The sequence below is a fragment of the Penicillium psychrosexuale genome (genome assembly GCF_028828465.1).
Source record: "Penicillium psychrosexuale strain IBT 29551 chromosome Unknown utg000004l, whole genome shotgun sequence".
NCBI classification, from domain to species: Eukaryota; Fungi; Ascomycota; class Eurotiomycetes; order Eurotiales; family Aspergillaceae; genus Penicillium; species Penicillium psychrosexuale.
In genome coordinates, this window is record NW_026643189.1 from 1,774,718 (window position 1) to 1,794,848 (window position 20,131).

At 49.6% G+C, this 20,131-nt stretch overlaps 8 protein-coding genes across 8 annotated transcripts; 3 read left to right on the forward strand and 5 right to left on the reverse strand.

Annotated features, from left to right (window-relative positions):
• Positions 1–625: 625 nt before the first annotated feature.
• N7518_006495 (uncharacterized protein) lies at positions 626–2,486 on the forward strand (the record flags this gene model as incomplete). Its single annotated transcript, XM_057187422.1, has 2 exons — positions 626–873; positions 929–2,486. The coding sequence occupies 2 exons, from the start codon at positions 626–628 to the stop codon at positions 2,484–2,486; spliced, it is 1,806 nt and encodes a 601-aa protein (XP_057039125.1).
• A 313-nt stretch (positions 2,487–2,799) lies between these two features.
• N7518_006496 (uncharacterized protein) lies at positions 2,800–4,555 on the reverse strand (the record flags this gene model as incomplete). The annotated part of the gene is made up of 3 exons (XM_057187423.1): positions 2,800–3,506; positions 3,538–3,980; positions 4,092–4,555. The coding sequence occupies 3 exons, from the start codon at positions 4,553–4,555 to the stop codon at positions 2,800–2,802; spliced, it is 1,614 nt and encodes a 537-aa protein (XP_057039126.1).
• A 393-nt stretch (positions 4,556–4,948) lies between these two features.
• On the reverse strand, positions 4,949–7,012 carry N7518_006497 (IlvD/Edd family dehydratase; the record flags this gene model as incomplete). Its single annotated transcript, XM_057187424.1, has 3 exons — positions 4,949–6,158; positions 6,213–6,367; positions 6,416–7,012. 3 exons carry the CDS (start codon positions 7,010–7,012, stop codon positions 4,949–4,951), a joined length of 1,962 nt encoding a protein of 653 aa, XP_057039127.1.
• Positions 7,013–7,337: 325 nt separating this feature from the next.
• Positions 7,338–8,255, forward strand: N7518_006498 (HpcH/HpaI aldolase family protein; the record flags this gene model as incomplete). The annotated part of the gene is made up of 3 exons (XM_057187425.1): positions 7,338–7,470; positions 7,540–7,632; positions 7,690–8,255. 3 exons carry the CDS (start codon positions 7,338–7,340, stop codon positions 8,253–8,255), a joined length of 792 nt encoding a protein of 263 aa, XP_057039128.1.
• A 104-nt stretch (positions 8,256–8,359) lies between these two features.
• On the reverse strand, positions 8,360–9,558 carry N7518_006499 (fungal specific transcription factor domain-containing protein; the record flags this gene model as incomplete). Its single annotated transcript, XM_057187426.1, has 3 exons — positions 8,360–8,963; positions 9,017–9,401; positions 9,462–9,558. 3 exons carry the CDS (start codon positions 9,556–9,558, stop codon positions 8,360–8,362), a joined length of 1,086 nt encoding a protein of 361 aa, XP_057039129.1.
• Positions 9,559–11,144: 1,586 nt separating this feature from the next.
• nut2 (mediator complex subunit NUT2) lies at positions 11,145–11,854 on the reverse strand (the record flags this gene model as incomplete). The annotated part of the gene is made up of 3 exons (XM_057187427.1): positions 11,145–11,535; positions 11,672–11,768; positions 11,824–11,854. 3 exons carry the CDS (start codon positions 11,852–11,854, stop codon positions 11,145–11,147), a joined length of 519 nt encoding a protein of 172 aa, XP_057039130.1.
• Positions 11,855–12,156: 302 nt separating this feature from the next.
• On the reverse strand, positions 12,157–15,319 carry N7518_006501 (putative serine/threonine protein kinase; the record flags this gene model as incomplete). The annotated part of the gene is made up of 3 exons (XM_057187428.1): positions 12,157–14,214; positions 14,269–14,366; positions 14,428–15,319. 3 exons carry the CDS (start codon positions 15,317–15,319, stop codon positions 12,157–12,159), a joined length of 3,048 nt encoding a protein of 1,015 aa, XP_057039131.1.
• Positions 15,320–17,360: 2,041 nt separating this feature from the next.
• On the forward strand, positions 17,361–19,565 carry N7518_006502 (uncharacterized protein; the record flags this gene model as incomplete). The annotated part of the gene is made up of 1 exon (XM_057187429.1): positions 17,361–19,565. The coding sequence occupies one exon, from the start codon at positions 17,361–17,363 to the stop codon at positions 19,563–19,565; it is 2,205 nt and encodes a 734-aa protein (XP_057039132.1).
• Positions 19,566–20,131: the final 566 nt, after the last annotated feature.

Sequence of the window (20,131 nt, forward strand, 5' to 3'; positions counted from 1 at the left end):
TGCCGTTTCCTGCATATGCAGCACAAGTGCATGAATCACATCGCTTAGCACATTGCAAAGACCAGGTTCGGAGATTTCCCGAAAAGGATGAGAACTGCAAACCTTGGAAGTACATACAAACTTTGTATAGCCGAAAACGGACAACCGGGCCGGATCAAATCAATCAGATCAATCAGATAAGGCGGATCAACCATAACGAGTGGGTCGGTGGATGTACATCCTGTGCTTGGTCCCTTTAAAAAATCCCTGACTGGCTCTCTCATTGGCCTCAAGGATCGCCTGACCTACCGACCTCGGGAATACATGCTCCATACAAGAAACGAAATTTCGATCATCGGTGGCCAGTACATTTTCTGACTAGCATGTGTTTAGCTCGTCTCCCTGGCCAATCTACTCCGTGCTCTAGGTATTTTCCCGGTATGGTGAAATTTTCGTTTACACCTACTGTGGCTGCAGTATAAAACCGGTGTCGAGGAAACTAGCCCCCGAAGCCGTACGTTTTCTTTAGTTTCCAGACTTTGCTGTCATAAGTTCGGGCTCTTCCCATGACTCAGGATCCCATTTTTCAAATTTCAACCGAGGATTTCAAGTTTCAACCGAGATTTTAGGTCTGACTGTCGATACCATGGGTGTGAGAAAGCGCTTCGTCAACCCATTTGCACGCACGGCATCCTCTGAGGAGGTACAAACGACTGATGCCCCTGATCTAAAGGCTCACGCCGACTCCAAATTTGCCTTGGAAAACTTGGATCAGACCGATCGGGCCTCGTCGGATGTCGAAGTTGTTGATCAAAAAGCGCAGGCTGGTACTCAGAAAGCCCAGGCAAGCACCCAAGCCTGGACAAAGAACACATTGATTGCAGCCTATGCTCTGTAAGTTCCGTCTGTTGCCGACCCCCAAGGAACTTCTTTAGCTAACAACTTAAAGCGTCTGGGTCGTCAACTTTTTAGAATACTTCAGTTCTGGACTGCTCAGTTCCCTATCCCCATATATCTATAGCGGTTTCGAGCTACACTCCTTAACGGGTCTCACTTCTGTCATCGCTTCGTTGATCTCCGCTCTGGTCAAGTTCCCCTACGCGAAACTTATGGATGTTTGGGGTCGACCTCAGGCCTTTGCAGTCGGTGTTGGATCTCTGACTCTCGGACTAGTCATGATGGCAGCCTGCAAGAATGTACAAACATATTGTGCTGCTCAGGTGTTCTACCAGACTGGGTTCAGCATGATCGATTTCTCTATGACCATCTTCATTGCCGATACTACGGCTTTGAAGAACCGGGCTTTCTGGATTGCTTATGCCGCTTCTCCATATCTCATCACGCCTTGGGTCTATGGTTACGCTGCGAACCAGATCGTCGCCCCGGACGGCATCGGGTATCGATGGGGCTTTGGTATCTTTGCCATCATCATGCCCGTTATCAGTGCTCCGCTCTGGGGTCTGTGGTATTATACCCAGAAAAAGGCCGAAAAGATGAACTTGACGGAGAAGAAGAACAGTGGACGAACTCTCTGGCAGTCTATCGTCTACTACTGCATTGAGTTTGATGTTATTGGTCTGCTTATCATCGCCACAGGCTTTTCTCTCTTCCTGTTGTCATTCAACCTATACTCTTATCAACGTGGGGAATGGCATTCCCCGATGATCATCTGTTTCGTGGTCATTGGCTTTTGTTTGATTATCGCGTTCACGTTCTGGGAGAGATACCTTGCGCCAGTGAAGTTCATGCCTTGGGAGTTAATCCAAAACCGGACTGTCTTCTTCACCTTCTCCATGGTGGTATCTCTGTATTTGGCTTGGTATATCTGGGATAGCTACTTCTATTCCCTCTTGCAGGTGATGTTCAACCAAACCGTCACGCAAGCAACCTACATCTCCAACATTTACACCATGGGCTCGTGCTTCTGGTGCCTTGTCTTCGGAGCCATCCTTCGCTACCAGGGCCGCCTGAAGTGGTGGGCCATCTGCTTCGGTGTTCCTCTTACCATTCTTGGGGTTGGCCTCATGATCAAATTCCGCCAACCCGATTCGAACATTGGATACATCGTGATGTGCCAGATCTTCGTTGCATTTGGTGGTGGTACCCTCGTCATCTGCGAGCAGATGACTGTCATGTCTGTTTCTTCCCAGAGAAACATTCCGGCTATTTTGGCTATCGAGGGTGTCGTTGCGAGTATCGGTAGCGCCCTCGGAGGTACTGTCGCTGTCGCTATGTGGACTGGTATTTTCCCTGTCAAGTTAAAGGAGCTCCTCCCGGCTTCTGCACAGGCGAACTTGACTACCATTTACGGCTCCTTGGTTGTCCAGCAGTCCTACGCCAAAGGCACAGCTACTCGCGATGCTATTGACCATGCGTATGGTGAGACCCAGCGACTCATGCTCATTACCGCTACTTGTCTTTATCTTATAACGTGGACTTCATGCTTCTTCTGGAAGGATCTCAATGTCAAGAAGATGAAACAGCAGGTGCATGGTGTTCACTTGTGAGTGGTGGGTGCGCCATGTTAGCCGTGTAACTACGGCGCGGTATAGCAGCACATTGGACAACAGGAATTTATTGGCTAAGCATATTTATGTCGTGGACTCTCCTCTCTTCGTATATCTATTAGAGATAAAATATCAAGAATCTTGTATTTTCCTCAGTACTATTGACCCGGCAAAGATTTATCTATTTATAAGGCTCAATTGTTGCGAATAGAGTCAGGAGATGCAAAACATTTATGTGTTCTATAGTGGTTCTCGAAATTGGCTTGACGCACACTGTAACTCTTTTTCTGCCAAGGCCTTAAATTTGTAGGGACTAATTTACACTGGTGACAGCATTGATACTATTGACATTGTGGTCAAACCTGTTGTCATCTGGATATTTCCAGAAAAGTTCTAGATCATCTTCATCCGCCTCTTCATCCACAATCCTGCCATTTGGAATGCAAGGATCAACGCCTTCAAAAATCTTCAGTCCTGGCAGTTTGGCATCTTTCTCACGCGCCAGCTGCTGTATTTGGGCATTGACATCTAGATCAGATTCGTAATCCAGATAGGGGGTACTCCTATCCACGGGCTCTCCGAGCACGTAAATCCGGAGAGACTCATGAGTAGATGGGATATGATCAACAAGATTGAAAGACTTTGAATCAAGCTGCTTCTTGCCATCTCCTGCACCTCGAGCTAGATAGCATAGCGTATGGACTCCAATACTGAGATGCTTGAGCTGTGAAAAGTCTTTCAGGGAGACGCGTACAGGTGCGATTTCTACGGCGGCTAGCTCCTGCGGCTCGTCTGCCCATTGCTCCTCATAATCTTTTCGGTCCTCTTCGGTCATCCTATCTTCTTGACAGGGTTGATATTCCTCATCATACAATTCTTGCCGAGATGTCTGGCTCTCCATATCCAGATTCAATTCCTCTAAAGTCTGGCGGTGTATCCAAAGGGACTTGAATATCGGAGTCACGTATAACGAGGGGTTGCCACCCTCAGGGTAAACGACCACCGATAGTGGAAGTAAAACTTTTCAAGGCCTTGGCGGATTCGATAATACGGCAAAGATCCCAGCTTTCCATTGTAGAATGTGTAAAGCTGACCTTGCTATAGTTGGCAGAACGGGGAGGAGGTGGTATTCCGGCTTCATTGCCCCACGTTACCAGCTTAAAAGCGACCGATTCGATAGCCGGTAGTTTACGGACCATATTAAGCCGATGATAATATGGGTCTTCAACGTACTCATTGAATTCGTTAAGCTTATCGTCTGGGTGGAAGCTAATATTTCGTAGATTTTGGCAGCAAGGTACCGATTCTGCAGACGTAGAGGCCCGATATAGTAATGATTGGAGAAGATTCACCCTTTCATGATTCCTAGCAGATGAAAATCGAATGTATTCCAGTAATGGATACATTGAAATGAATTCAAGATTCGGGGCAGCTGCAACTAAGAGCGTAATAAGGGCATCTTTAAACTGAAGTGCTTCCGTGCTTGAATCAGATCTATATTACTAGTAAGCAACAAAAGCGTAGCACTCCGTGAGATATTCTTAGATAGAGATAAAAGCTTATTGGAATTCAGCAGGGTTTCGTGAAAGCATAGATAAAATTGACTCGCGCTCCTGTGCATCTTGGAAGCCGGCGCCTAGGATTGCTTGCTTGAGCCTGTCGATGTCCTCAGGGGAAAGTATAGAATCTTGGATGGAATTTTCGGAGTCAGGATCAAACTCAATCATTCCAGTTCCGTACAGGTCCACACGCCGAAGATAATCTCCAAGGGAGGGAGTTCGTAAGATGGCAAGTAATGTGTCTAGTCCAGCTTTGAGTACAGCTTCATGGATCTGCGGGTACTTCTCTCGGCCGAACTTCAATTGATGATATTTCTGACGATTTTTCAGATCACATAGAGCATGTATTCCACGGCTTTGTTGCGGCAAGGCCATGACATTGTATACCGAAAGTTTGTTGATCACGTTGAGCAGCAATTCATCGGGAAGATTCTGCAGGGACGGCATTTTTGCCCGTGTAGCGACATTGCGTCGAATCAAAGCCTTGGGAAAGCACAGAGTTCGGAACATGTGGGCGTCAGTTGAAGGAAAGGAGATTCACTACGATCTCGGTCGATCAATGGGCCCAGGCACCAACCAGGCACAACCCGAAGCACAGGTGGCATTAAACGGGTCTTCCGTGGGCTTTGGTACACGTGACGCCAAGACCGACCACGTTGAGCGAGCGGCTTAAAACAGCGTCAAAAGTGGCCGTTTCTGGCATCCCATTCACCGTGTCATCCTTAATGTTACCTTAGTGTTGTAGGACTATGTATTCGATGGTCATAAACCATAGTTCCCACAAAAGGTGTTATTCAATATATAACATGCGATATTTGAAGTATTACGATAGACAAATCTCTGATAGAACTATAGATGTAATAATTTTCTGCTAGGTAAAAACCTAACCAAGGCGACTGCGTATCAATGATTATGGCGCAGTGGCTGGCCTTCTTGAGCTAGTCGCTGATATTTGACTGCCTTTCGCAGAACCATACCATTGCTCAGCTGATCGGTTTCCTGGCGGAAGATCTCCTGCCACGGAGTACCACTAGGGACAATGGGGTATCCCTTGGTACCCAATGCTTTCCTTCGTTGTTCGATCTCATCATCGGTAATGAGCATATCAACCCGCCGTTTGCGCAAGTCAATTCGAAGCCTATCCCCATCTTTCAAAATAGCAAGATTGCCTCCAGCTGCGGCCTCGGGACTAGCATTCAAAATAGAAGGTGACCCAGATGTTCCCGATTGTCTACCATCCCCGATGCAGAAAAGTCCATCGATACCCTCTTTCAAGAGTCGGGCTGGCGGATGCATATTGACGACCTCCGCTGCTCCAGGATATCCGATTGGGCCAACACCGCGCATAACGAGGATGGTCTTCTCGTCGATGTATGGCGTATTCTCCAGGCGATGTTCGTAATCTTCGGGTCCATCAAACACCACAACAGATCCTTCAAATGCCTCCGGGTCATCGGGGTTGGAGAGGTATCGCTTCCGGAATGCGGGTGAAATGACACATGTCTTCATGATTGCAGAGTCGAAGAGGTTACCCTTCAAGTGAGCGAATCCGGCATCTTTCATCAATGGATCGTCATATGGTTTAATGACACGCCGATCCCATGTATGCTTCCCACGGACATTCTCGGCAATGGTTTTGCCATTGCAAGTGAGCACATCGCCGTTCAGCTTTCCCTGGTCTAATAGCTCAGCCATGATAGCCGGCAGGCCTCCAGCGCGGTAATATTCTTCACCGAGATATTCACCCGAAGGCTGCATATTCAACAGCAGCGGGATGGTAGATCCGATGGTATCCCAATCATCCATGGACACCTCTACGCCTGTGTGCTGCGCGATAGCGTTGATGTGAATAGGAGCATTCGTGCTGCCGCCGATTGCGGCGTTTGCTACAATGGCATTCTCGAAGGCTTCGCGTGTCATGATATCACATGGCTTCCGGTCTGCCTCTACCATTTCCACGATCCGTTTGCCTGTTTCGTAGGCACATTGAGCTCTGTGACGGTAGGCAGCGGGGATGGCGGCTGACCCGGGGAGGGCCATTCCCAAGGACTCTGCGAGGGCATTCATCGTCGAGGCAGTTCCCATTGTGTTGCAGTGGCCAACTGATGGAGTTCTGAGTTTGAGTTAGATTCCGGTGTCATTAACCGGGGTTTTAGAGATGGCTTACCCTCGGGCAATGTAATCCATAAACTCATTTTCGTCAATGTCACCCGTGGCATAAAGCTCTCGCCCATGCCACAATACAGTGCCTGCTCCGGTCAAAGCTTCCTTGGAGTAACCATTGAGCATAGGTCCCACGTTCATGCAGATAGCAGGGATATTCTAAAAACATCAGCATAGATCTAGGAATCCCTCGGGTCTGATACCCACCATTGTAGCCGCAGCCATCAAACAAGCCGGGGTTGTCTTGTCACAACCAGTAAGCAACACGACACCATCAAGGAAATACCCCGTCAAGATCTCCACCAAGCCAAGATACGCCAGATTACGATCAAGGGTAGCAGTGGGCCGTCTCGAGGTCTCTTGGATAGGATGTGTGGGGAACTCAAATGGAATACCTCCAGCAGTCCGAATACCATCACGAACACGCTTGGATAGCTCGATATGATGGCGATTGCAAGGCGCAATATCCGAGCCCGTCTGAGCAATTCCAATCATCGGCTTACCAGACATGAGCTCTTCTTTGGTGATACCGTAGTTGAAGTACCGCTCCATGTAGACAGCTGTCATGCCGGGGTTGGTGCGGCAGTCGAACCATGCGGACGAACGAAGTGTTCGTCCAGGTTGTTTGACGGGGACTTGAGCATTGTCTGCCTCGCTTTTGACTCCCATGCGCGTTTCTAGTTCCTGATTGCGTCGTCGCAGGGCCTGCAACTCACTCAGACAGTCCTCGATGTTGATTGCTTGAGGTTGGGCGTCATTGCTGCATGAACAGCCTTCACAGGACTTCTTGTCAGAACAAGCCATGATGTTATAGATGCACTATCGATTGAGGTAGTGTTATAAAACATTTCGATGTGAGGGGAGACAATGGATTATATATGGCAGGCTTCCCATTTGTGCTTCCTTGAAAAATGCGGAGTACAGTCGGGAGACACTTTCCGAGACATTTGACGTCGAATCATTGGAATCGTACTCGGGACAATTTGTTGAAATGCCCCGCGTGATCACGGAGATGAGCCGAGATTTTGCCTCTCGGGATGTGACTACCCGGATATTGGTCTCTTAGATATATGAGGTTAATTTTCCATTGATGTAATTTCCAATAACTTTCTGCATCAATTTATCGACAATGCAAGGTCTCAACCATGTAAAGACAGTGCTCGACAATGGCGGCCTCGCTCTGGGGGTGTGGCAGCTATTGCCCGGCAGCAATATGTCACGCACTCTAGCACGAGCTGGATACGATTGGGTTTTGGTGGACTGTGAACATGGAAATATCGATGGCTAGTGTTTTTGTCCTTATTTGAGATCTCATGCTAACATTCCCACAGATGCCGCAATGCACGAAGCTGTCCCCGCCATAGTATCATATGGAGTGAGCCCGATTGTTCGCGTTCCGGATTTCCAATCTTGGATGATTAAACGTATGTTAAACAGAGTATATCGCTAGCCCACTTGACAATTTCTTATCCTTTGTATAGGGGCTTTGGATGCAGGCGCACACGGAGTCCTCGCTCCTCTTGTACGAACAGTGGAAGACACAAAGGCCTTCGTCGAGGCCTGCCGATTCCCACCACAAGGGAAACGAGGCTTCGGGTCGCCTTTCCCGATGGACAGGTTTGGTAAGAATGTATCAGCCACCCAGTACCTGACTGAGGCCAATGCCAATCTTCTGCTCTCGGTCCAGATTGAGACGAGAGAGGCTTTTGACAATGTCGATTCTATCGCCGCCGTTGAAGGACTTGATTTATTGTTTGTCGGACCTTTTGACCTGGCAAATGGTATCGGCCACCCCGTACTGGGTAGTACCTTCGCGCCTGAGTTGGAACAAGCCATTGAGAAGGTTCTGTCTTCGGCGCACAAGGCAGGCAAGAAGGCTGGAATCTACTGTGGAAATGGAAAGCAGGCAAAGAAATATGCCGACTTGGGGTATGACCTTGTCAATGTTGTAACTGACGTTGGTGCTCTGACTAGCTCGCTCGCAAGTGAGATGGAGATTGTCACTCAAAAAGCAGGCAGGACTGCCTCTGGGCCTTACGGTAGCTAGTGCATCATATATACTATTGAAACAAGTTTTGTTTGTCTCGCTATTCTTGATCGCGTAAGTCATGAGGGCCACCCATAGATGCGCTGTCGCGAGGGTACAGTCATTCATACCAGAGCATTCCAAAACGAATTCGACTCTACATCAACCTGAAAGCCTTGGGCAATTGCCTCAAGGTCCAGATCCGATAATTCCATCTGAAAAGATCCAAATTCAAGTGGACGATCTGCGACCCCAGATTCTCTGGCAATATTAATAGACTCGGGCATGACCATGTGCTCGCTGGAAAAGTTGTTCCCAGAGCTCCCGGCGCTTCCAGTGCGTTGATTGTCATCTGCAACATTGATCCCTAAGTGAGAAATCAACTTGTCCAAATTCTCCCTAGCCTTTTCTGCTGCAGAATAAAGGCGTGTGTGTTCAGTAAGAATACTTCGGCAAAAAACCAGTGATTGGAACACGGTTGAGTTACTCCCTTTCTGGGCCACAATTCGTGCGTGGATCGTTGCACTGATATAGGTAGCGTATGAGAGCATGTATGGTGCACTGCTCAAAGAGAAATGCTGCGAGTAGTCATGGAGAATCTGAACAATTTGGTTCGCAGCTGCGGTACATGCGTTCACCGATTCGTGGGCAGTTGTTGAATTGATGACCCCGTCGTGGCCAGTTATTAAAGGACGATGAACCAAAATAATAAGCACATTGAATAGAGCTCTTGGCAATAATTAGTAGCTATCAATTAGTCTTGGTTGGTGAAAGGAACGTACAAAAGACAGGCAGACTGAGGAAGGAGAACCGCCTGGTCTGGAAATGACAGATAGTCAAGCCGACGAGGCAAATTTTGGCGCCAGTTTCTCAGCTGTGACTTGATTTCCCTTGAAATATTTGCTCGGTGAGCCAGATTTGACTCTCGAGATTCTGAATAAATCTCTCGGAGAATACGTTCCACAATCGTTGTCAACTCGCATAGATTAGTGAGTAAAGAAACATTCAGCGACGGAACCACTACTCGAGGCTTTGTGGTCATGTATGTGATACCCTGAAAGGGTTCAAGCTCGTCAAAGTCATCCAGAAAGTCCAGTGACGCGCTCACGTTGACACGGTTGAGAAGGGGAGGTCTCCCTTGGAAAAGACACTGGATCTTATCAATAACTATCAGAAGTTAGAGATGACTCGTAAGACAATACCCGGTGCAGAAAAGTGATAGCTCACAGTATGCTCCCCAGAGAACTCGCTTTCGGATTTCAAGTTCTTCGGCAGGGATGCTATCCACCGCAGGAAGCACATGCAGACCAAGATCAATGAACATATTGAAGGCATTTCCAGCGTAGAGCCATGACAGACTCCTTTCATCGCATCTGGAAAAAAGCGCATTAGACATAATCAATAATGCCTGAAGGGTAGTGATTTCGCTTTTATCGAAGCAATCTCGCAAAAGCTGCGTGAACCGTTGCCGGAACTTCCATCCTGCAGTCGTAATGTCATTTGGATCGGAACGAAGCTCTGGTCGGTCGCAGTGCTTCGACACTACAAAAAATACCGCATTCAACAGCAATTTAGAGAAGTACGGCCCCTCGCAGGCCATATCTCGCATGAAAGCCGGTCGGTAAATTATCTGTGCTGTGTAAAGCTGACGACTCCAATATATGGAGAGTAGATGCATGCCAATCTCAGGATCGATACCATCAAAGTCGAGTTTACCGGCAGCTAGATTGAGTGGCTCAAGCTGTCCTGTTATTTCCAAATTAGTATCATAACCATATCTGGTGTTGCATAGGATCCGACTTGCTCTGCCTCGCTGTCTGGGAAAAGAGAAAATGCCTTGTTCCCTCTTCGTTGGATGGACCTGGTCTATTCTGCTCATTATAGTTCGGACTGGTATCATCATAAACTGTACTTGTTGGCCCATGATACAATGATGTGTTTCTGCGGTCGTTCTCCGGTATTTCTGGGTGTGATGCATCTCTAGTTGAAACGGAGGGAGAGTCATTTCGCGAGAGACCAATACCTGTTACCCTCGAGAACGGCAATGGAGTATGTGGAGTGCTTTCCGATGTAACAGAATGTTCCGGGTCCGATAGAACCCTTTCGGCAGAAGTGCTGGCTTGGAATTGGGCACATTTCTGTCGAAGGATTTCATTCTCCTCCTCTAATTCCACAATGCGATGGATGGTCGGCCCAAAAGCGAAGTATCAGCAACTTGAAATTTGGTCGTAGTGATCTCATTTGTACCTCGGGTTATTCTGGGCCACGCATAGCCGACAATCGAGGCTCTTGGCTAGACAATTCCCACACTGGGGCCGCTGGCCATCACACTTCAACTACTTGTTTGATCCAATAATAAGTTCAAATTCCGTGTAGAGGCCAAGAATACTCACCTTTTTATGGCGACAACGCACACACGCTACGGCTACTCTCTTTCGAATTTGCATTGTGCTTCATGAGGTCGGAAAACTATCCGAGATTTGCTTCACCTGGGCATGTCCATTGGATGACGTCAGCCGTAGCATTACTTACATAAATAGTAGCCTTGTTTATCAGGCGCCATGTATCTCCGCGTTCTTCTTGGCGGGCGGTATTAGCTATAGAATAAATAATACAGGTAAGTAACGCTTTCAAGCTTAATGCTTAAATTATTAACGATCAAAAAGCCGCTATAAAGGCTACACGCGCTAACCGAAAAAAAAAGCTTTGCAAGCGCCGCGCTCAATGCAAACCATAAAAACTCCAATGAATGCACCAGCTCCATGAACTTCAAACAAACAGCCGAAGGCAAGGACCGAATATCAAGACCGGAGTAGACCTCAGGCAACAGCGTCGACCCCCTGCCAACGAAAGACAACTCTACCAACCAGGAATATCAGACTTGCATCTAATAGCCTCACCAAAGAGCCTTCAATTTCCACTACCAGACATAGCCGCATCCTCAGCGACACCTCCGGATCCATCAACCGCCCCACCCGTCGCAGCGACCACGCGATCAACCTCGCTGCGACATTCGGGCATAGCGCTGCGCATCTCGCGGGCCAGCACGTCGCGGAAGCTCGCAAAGGCCTCGCGCTTCCCGCGCAGGTCCTGATTACCACGTTGCACAAGCTCGACGAACTCTCGCGTGTAGATATCCGGATTGCGCGCCGAGTCGACGTAATCGATTATCTCTGGTGGGAGCTGGATGCTGGCGAGGGAGGGGTTAGAAGGATCGGTGTTGGTGTCTAGTTGGGTTTCTTGTGTTGGCGAAAGTTGTGTGTGTGTTGACAGGGTCGAAAGGGCGAGTGTTAGATTTTTGCTGGAGTGTATTAGTTTTGGTTGGTTAGGGTTGGGGTTTAGTGATGTTGCTTGTCGGGAAGTGTTTCGTTCTGACGGAACACATTTATAGGCACAAGAAATGGAGAGTGCATAGGATGCTATTGCAGCTGACGTACATCTTTCGCACAAGCTCTTGCTGTGTCTCTGGGCCCAGATAGCCGTGGACGGCGGATTGGATCTCGAATAAGTGCTGGATCACATCTTTGAGGTCGTCTGTGTGAGGAATTAGCATGTGCACTCTCAGAGCTACCTAGTGCTCGTAACTCACCATCGACCGTTTTCAAAGTCACTGGCGCCATAATCTAATAGATTGAAAGAGGTCTCGGCTCCCAAACTCAAGATGAGGTTTCTCTTGCTATTGCGGGGAGAAACAAAGGCGGTGTGGGGGATACTTGATCCCAGCTACGATTACAGAAAACAAAGGTAACTACTAGTGTTTTCGGAGACAAATTTTTAAAGAGAACTTATGTAATTTCCAATATGTCACTATCTATATATGCATAGCTCGTGGGAACCGATCTCATTCCCCGAGTTGCGTCCGCACGGCGAACACACGCTGAAACCGCATCAAGTGAAACAAACAAGAATTGTAGCCTATGCTCTACACTTCCCGTGTCCTCAAGCTAGAAAGATTCGGAATTTTGATCTCTGTCTCCATTTCAAGCCCGGACAAGCTTGGGAACCGTTGGCTGAATTTGGCCTCCCAGTCCTCTCCTGTAGGGCTTGCCGGAGTCTCTTGGGAGGAACTATGGCCAGTACCCGGTCGCGAGGTGGCTGCGCCAGCGCGCAAATTCTTGGGCTTAGGTGGTGCAGCTGGTCGATTTACGGGACGTTGCGCGGATGGGTGACTGGTAGGGGCGACAGATTGCGGAAGACTTGCGGAGATATTAGGTCCATCTCGGCGATCTGGGAGTGCCGTCGAACTCTCACGAGGAGTGTAGGTCGAACTTGATGTGTGAGAAGCGAGCAGCTGGCTAGAGATGGCGGATCTGGCCTCACTCTGCTTTGCCGGCAAAGAAGAGGAAGTCTCCGTGAACCGTCCATATCCAGTAGCAGTCTTTGGAATGGTCGGTTTTTCAGACTCTCCGAGCAACGACTGTACCTTGCTCTGAATTGCGCGGGAGCGTGCACCATCGCCTATCACTCTGCCACCCCCGTCACCCGTTTCGGCAACCCGACGCCGGTACTCAGCTGCGGCATTGGCAACGCGTTTCTCCTCTTGAGAGAGTCGGCGGCGTTCCAGCTCCCGGCGCATCTCCGGCGATATGTCGTCCCTGTCCGCGTCTTCCAAGGCAAACTCGTCATTCGGCGAAAGACCATCGTCGGCTGAATCCCAAGTCCCAATCAGACCCTGCCGAGGCGCATCCTCTGGCGATGATGATGCGGATTTGTCTTGGTTGCCCGCTTCGAATCGGCGGAATGCGTCGCCGAATCGACCGGCAAATAAGTTTTTCCCTCCAGAAAGCGACAACGTAGACAGACTACCGCGTTTGTTGTGTTTGTGGCTATTACTAGAGCGTTTCTCACGCTTCCGATTGCTCTCTTCTTCTTCCATCGCGCGTAGGTAATCGATGTCAGAGGAAATAATCCGATCAGACTCACGATCCACATCGGTACGCACTGACCGTAGTGGCGCGCCGCCATCGTATTGTAGGCGGGACATATCCAGCGAAGCCCGAGGGCTATCAGAGTCACGCGGCTGGTCATACCTGGCTCCCGGCTGGACGGACATTGGCCGAGCCTTTCCGATAGCCGATTTAGAACGTCCCACAGGATCATTTACCTCTAATGCCGAAGGCCGTCTCAAGGTTTCCATCGAGGGGCGGGCGGAGTTAGACTGGCTGGGTATGCGGTCAGATGGCAGCCGCGAGCTTCCTTCCACATTCAAGCTCGGCATCGGGGGGGATGGCGCTTTGTGCGGGCGTGTCACTCTTTGTTCCTGCTCGGTTGTAAATGGCTCGCTGGAAGATCGGGGTTCATTATCAGACGAAGGGAATCGATAAATTGGGCGACTCAGCGGATTTGGCTCCGGCAAACGAGGTGTTTGGATGGGTGAGGTCATGGTACCCGTCGACACCATCATGGGCCGCTGAGGGGTTGGCTGGTACAAGGGAATAGCCTGCGGCGCAGGCATTTCACGCAAATCCAGTGCTCGGACAGGAGATGTCTGGGATAGTCGCTTATTGACTGGCTTCGGAGCACGTTCGGGCGAGACACGTCGGGCAAAAGCATCATCGGCTAGGGCGTTGGTAAGTCTTCGAGATAGATCCTCGTCCTCGGGCTTGGATTCTACTGTTGGCTCGAATTCAAACTTGTCCCCTTTTTCATGCAAAAGGTCAAACTGGTCCAAGGAGGGGAATCGTTTAGACATTTCCTCTGCCGTCTTCTTTCGGGATGCGCTCCCATCCAGGGCTGCAAATGGATCATTTGATGAACCTTCAGCAGCGGCTAGATAGGGCGCAGGACTCGGTCTCTCGGAGCCGAGTTGAGACGACGGGGATTTTCCAGGTCGACCACGCCGCATAGGTGCAATGTCTGGGATTATCTCGGTCTCCTGCATCGGAGGCGAAAATACTGCGCCCACCGCGGGTGGTTCCGTGGGCGTGGGCGGTAGCTCTTGATATTTTCGTGCCTCCGAAACAGAGCGCTTGGAATAGATCTTCATGACAGTCAGTGTCAAGTTTTCACTAAAAAAAGGCATGGGCCGACATACGTCTTTGATAGGAACTTCCTTCCCTTGCATTTTGCACACCTCGCGCACGACCTCGTATATGTTGGGACGATTGCGAGGATCTTCCTTCAACATCGAGCCTGTGCGCAGCTGTCAGCCATCGATGATCGATTATAAATTAAACCGAGGTTCCAAACTTACCAATGAATAGCTTTAGCCGACTCGAAAATGGAGGATAGGAAGGGTATTTGAAGGTCGCGTTGAGAATAGCCATCTGACCGACCTCTTCAAAGGGGGTTGTGTAGTAGCATAATTTGTACAAAAACACACCAAGTGCCCAGATATCACTCTTCTCGTCAATCGGTTGCTTTCGATAGACGTCAATCATTTCTGGGCTTCGGTACTGCAGGGTTGTATGCCGCTGCACATCATCTTCGATCAAGCGACCCTCAGCGGCGGAAGTAGCAGCAGGACGAGGGGGTGCTGATGATCCAAAATCACACAGTTTGTAAGTGGGGGAACTCCCCTTACCCGAGATCAGAACGTTCTCAACTTTCAGGTCACGATGGAGGAGGGGCGGTTTAAGATAATGCATACACGCAACACCTTCAGCAACATCGGAGAATATCTTCACGATCTCCGGCTCTGTCAACCGGTGTTGGAGCCGGGTGTTCATGAAGTCGATAAGACCACCGCCCGCGCAGTACTCCATGATCAGAAACACCTCATATCCACCTCCGCGCAGCTGCGAGGCATGCGAATCAATATACTTCACAATGTGCCGATGACCCTTGAGCTTCTTCATGGTTTCCACTTCAGTGCGCATGTTGGCAAGTGCCGCCTTGTCAGGCACGGCCACTCGCTTCAGCACTGCGGTTTCGGACCCATTGACTGGCTGAGGCAATCGCACCACGTAGACATGAGCAAAACCACCCTCAGAGAGATACTTCTCCACTACCACGCGATGGTTGCCAACTTGAATCTTAGTGCCCGGAAGCAAGGTCCCCGCAGGTGCTGCCGCTACGGCGACGGGATTGTAGACGGGGAATTGACGTGACGTCGCGGGATGACCGTGGGTAGGTTGTGAGGACATGGTGCCGGGGTGCCCTTCAAGGGCAGGTCGTAAAGCGGTTCTCGGTGGCTAGCGACGCGGCATAGAGAGTGAGACGGAGATTGAGGGGGATTCGAGGTTGGCGGAGATAGGTGCCTGCGAGAGGACTAAAAGGACAGGTTGGCGAAGAGGCGGAGAGGCGGAGACACGGGGTAGTACCTGACTACCAGACTATTACAGGGGGATGGCAAGAATATTTGAAGCTGAGATGAGATAAAAAGAAAACGATCAACACTCAGATGGAGAGAGAGGAGGTATTGGAATCTCAAGTGGAAGGCCACCCAATCACCGGCTGCGGATCACGTTATGCCGAGTCTTGTCCCTCACCATCGGGGTTGTTTTCCACCTTCACTTCTCCTAAATGATGACTTTCACTGCGTTTTCCCACTGGCAGACTAATAGTTATCCAGTGTTTAACATGACCTAAGTGGGCCAGGATGAATCTTAAGTGCCTCTCATAAGACCCTATGTCCTCTTCTCCCTGGTCATGGTCCTACACCTCATGTCCCGATCATGGGACGTCTACTCCGTATATTGATACGGCGCTCTCGCAACCGTGGATGGTGACCGTGAGATCTACAACATAGCTGCTTTCCTCCTTTTTTTTTTTTTTTTTTTTATGAATCAGGAGCCCCAACATGGGAGTCACATTGTACCGCACTCTCCACCCTACTATCAGCTCTAATCCAGTGAACAAGCCTCGGTGGCTACATCCTCCAAGTCGAATATCTTGGACCCACTACGCTCAAATTATCTCCCCCAACCGCTTGACCGCAAGATTAACAAGTGTTTTCAGCGCTCCGCCCCAAGCGCTATATGCTCGGCGAAGACACTTGAGAGACATACTTGGACCGAATATTCTTCGCGCTGGTCCGCGGCTCGAGGTACACAGGGGTATAAAAGTACGCATTAACTGCAAACGCTCGTGAAAACAACCTACATGACGCTCGCATGCTTGGACTTTGAACAAAACAATGTCAACATCCGGAGCACCCCGGGCTTCTAATAACGTGCTGGGAAGAGGCTCAAGCGGCCAATACGAATACCTCTTGACCACAGAGTAGGGCGCTAACTGCGAAATTGACGTAGAATGTATGATATAGCAGCATGCGAGATACTATACATCTTTGGACCTGGGTTATAGGCCTCTTAACTGGGTTTTTCGCTTCTATTCCCCACCTAATAATAACCCTTCCTCCATATCTCAACAGTGCAAGAAAGCGGAGAGCAAGGCGGTCGGAATCATGGAGGAACGATATTCCGAGCGGTAAACCAAGCCCTTTCCCAAAAGAGTAAGATGAAAACAAAACAGTCGTACTTTTGCGATGTTGACAGGACTCTGAGCATTGATGCCTGTGCAGGTCGAAAGGCTTTTTCAAAAGCCCCTTAATTGAGAATAAGCACTATGTAGTCATAGCTTTGAACAATTTCATTGCTATAACTAGTCAAAAAGCTCACTGTAATTGATCCTGTAATTCCATCCCTTAGCTCGGTATAGCCCTACGTAGAATCCCGTGGCCTCCGGGGAATTCTACATAATTCGGGTAATAGATGGGAGCAGATAAGAATTGAGGTCTTTTTCTAGTGCGTTTGCTCATTTGTATTGTCAAATTTGTTTTTGATGTGATGGCCACGTCGAGTGATCTGGAAGCGTTGGCGCCGATCCTTAGCTCCCACACTTGTCTTCCAAACAAAAACCCCCCCGTGTCAGACTTAGGTACTCCCGCGCTTCCAAGTTTTTGCTTTGAGATTTTTTTGTTTGGATTTTTGCGCTTAGTTGTGTGCTTTTTCTTGGATTTGGCATCTGAGTACCCTCCACAGCACTGAGCGCCTGGGGCCTCAGTGCAACACTCGTCAGACTAATATGACCTGGCAGTTGACTCTCAACCGCGAGCACTTGTCCATCTAGGATTGATCCGGTGGATCAACCCAGGTTATAGCTAGTCGTTCGATCGACGCTGTACTTCGCTGCACTGCGGCGCATATATATATATACACTGTCGTCGCTCCAGGCTGATCCAACATGGACGGTCCACCACCGCCGCCGCCGCCGCCTCATGGAGAAAATCCCCATACGACTGAAGGAGAATATCGCAAATCCTCGGACCTGCCAGATGGCAACTACGACATTTTTATCATCCCACCTCACTCCGCTGGCTCGGGCTTCCTCTACCTTCCTTCCCTGCAGTGCAACCGAAACAGTTTCCTAGCTGGCGTCGCAAGCACCCTCCTCGCATGTTTTGTATGGTCATACCTCTCCCCGATTGTGAAGGCTTGGTATCTAGCCACGGTCACTAACGGCAATGGTACGGGTATGGCGGTACTTGGGATCGGGGTGGGTGTCGCTGGATGGCTTTTTGGCTCCACTCAATCCAGTAGCTCGGGAGATAAAGGCAATGGCGGCGCACGTGGTGGGCGGTTCGGATTTGGTGGCTTTGGTCGTGGTTCTGGGGGCCCGGGTGGCCCTAGGAACGCCGGTCCAAACACCAACCAACAGTCGTCAGGTGCCAATTACGGCGGCAACGGGGCGGGTCAGCAAAGACAACAGGGAGGAAACTTTGGTGGAGGACAAACCCACGGCAACCAATATTCCGGTAATCAACATGGCTCTGGTTCTCCTCCAAAGTCTGATAATAACAAACGTGAAAAGGAGGAGGCTGAAAAGCGCGCTAATGAGGAACGAGCCAAGGAGGAACGTGCTAAGGAGGAACGAGCTAAACAAGAGCGAGCCAGAGAGGAGCGTGCTCGGGAAGAACATGCTAGAGCAGAGCGCGTTAGAGAAGAACGAGCTAAGCAAGAGCGAGCCAAAGCGGAACGTGCTAAGGAGGAGCGTGCTAAAGAAGAACGCGTCAAGGAAGAGCGTGCTAGAGAGGAGCGGGCTAGGGAACGAGCCAAAGAAGAAGCCGAACGGGAGCGAGCAAAAGAAGAAACGAGGCGCAAAGAGGAGCTACGCCGAAAGATGGAGGATTTCAAGCGCAAGCGTGAGGCAGATGCCAAAGAGAAAGAGAAAAAGCGCGAGCGCGAAGCAATGGAGAAAGAATTACAGGAACGGCGCGAGCAGCTCGAAAAGGAGATGGCTGCTGCTAGGGCCGCTGTAGAGAAGGAGGCACGCGAGCAACTGGAGAAGGAAGCCGCAGAGTCCCGCGAGAGACAGGCAAAGGCCGAAGCTGAGGCGAAGGCTAAACTCGAAAAGTTGGAAGCAGAAGCCAAAGAGACGGCCACTAAAGAAGCTGCTGAGCAAAAGGCTGCCGCAAAGGCCGCCGCTCAGAAAGAAGCCATAGCCAAATTTGCGGCGCTCAAGGAAGCAGCAAGCAAGAAATACGCTGAGAAGAAGGCGCAAGACGCAAAGAAAGAGGCCGCTGCCAAACTCAAGTCAGCTAGTACTAGCAATGTGCCTCGCACACCTTCTCCCAAGAAACCAGCATCCCACCCAACCGCCAAACCTACCAACGATGACGATGCGTACTCCTTTCGTCCGTACGACCGACCACGGCGGCCATATGCGGCCGGCTCAGTATACTCCGAGTCTTCATATACACCTTCTCACTCGACTGCGCGCACAACACCTCCACCCTCACATCGCAGTACATATTCCACCAAGGATCCAGACAAAATTGTGATCCAAGGTGTATACGCCTTCAATAATGCCTTTATGAAGACCCCAGTGGCGCAACTTGTTTCAGGCCAAGGTATGATCACTGATGGGCTGGTGCTGCGCATCACAACCGAAGGTCTCTTCATCGACGATGACCTACGTGGCATCGGCCAGCGTGAGTGGGACGTCAAGGCATGGACCATCAAGCTGGCGGAAGTGTGGTGTCCACAGTTAAACGCCGCTCCATCCGCCAAAAACGCGTCCGGCAACCCTTTCTCTTTCCGTCGTGGGAACAATGTTCCCACCAGCGAAGAATCAGAGGCCTTTCTCGGCCACTTGCTTAAAGTATGCAAAATTACTTGCCGCCTAGCTTCGCGCAGTACTACTGCCAGCCATGATGGTGGCCCTGTCCACCCGCCCCAGGGGGGGTCTCGTTGTTTGCACATTCTCCGCGCCAGTGTTCGTGACCAAGAAGGCAAGAAGTATGTCTTTGTGTTGCAGGATACTGAGGCCTGGAAGGTCGCTATCGGTCTCCAGCGGCTCCGGGCTGGTGCTCTGGTCCGCTCGCTGGGTGTGTGCTCTCTGCCGGTCCCTGATTGCAAAACTATGCTCGGTGCTCTCGGTTATGTTTGATTGAAGACTTGTTATGCCAGCGTTCTTGTTACCTTTCTTGCATTTTATTTATATCCCCCCATTTATCTCTATATGCCCTTCTTGTGTTCGATTCGACTTGAACGTCATCACTCATTAGCGGCGGAGTTTGTTCGATGCTCTTCTGTCCAGTATATCCATTCGTTACTCTTGTCTTCTTCAACCCATTATCTTTTGAGATTCCCCTGGTTTATTTGTTTTATGTTTATTCTTACGGTTTTTCAACATGTTGAGGGAAAGTATATATCATAAACGTTACGACAGCTTACATATATTGTTTATTATGAATAGTTACATGGCATGCCCAACCCTTATTCTGTATGCTGGTTCCTCAAACTTGATGTGATCGACCATGTATGGTGATCAATGTAGCATTGTCATAATGGGTAAAGAGAACCTTCACGAGCTCTAGAGGGCTGCATGTAACTACAAAGTAGAAGAGAATGAATCATATCTGAGAAATCTTTGTTTTATGAGTGTCATGCAGGTATATACGCCGCATATTCTTCTACTTGACTATGTAAAGAGTGACAACCTCACCAAGTGTA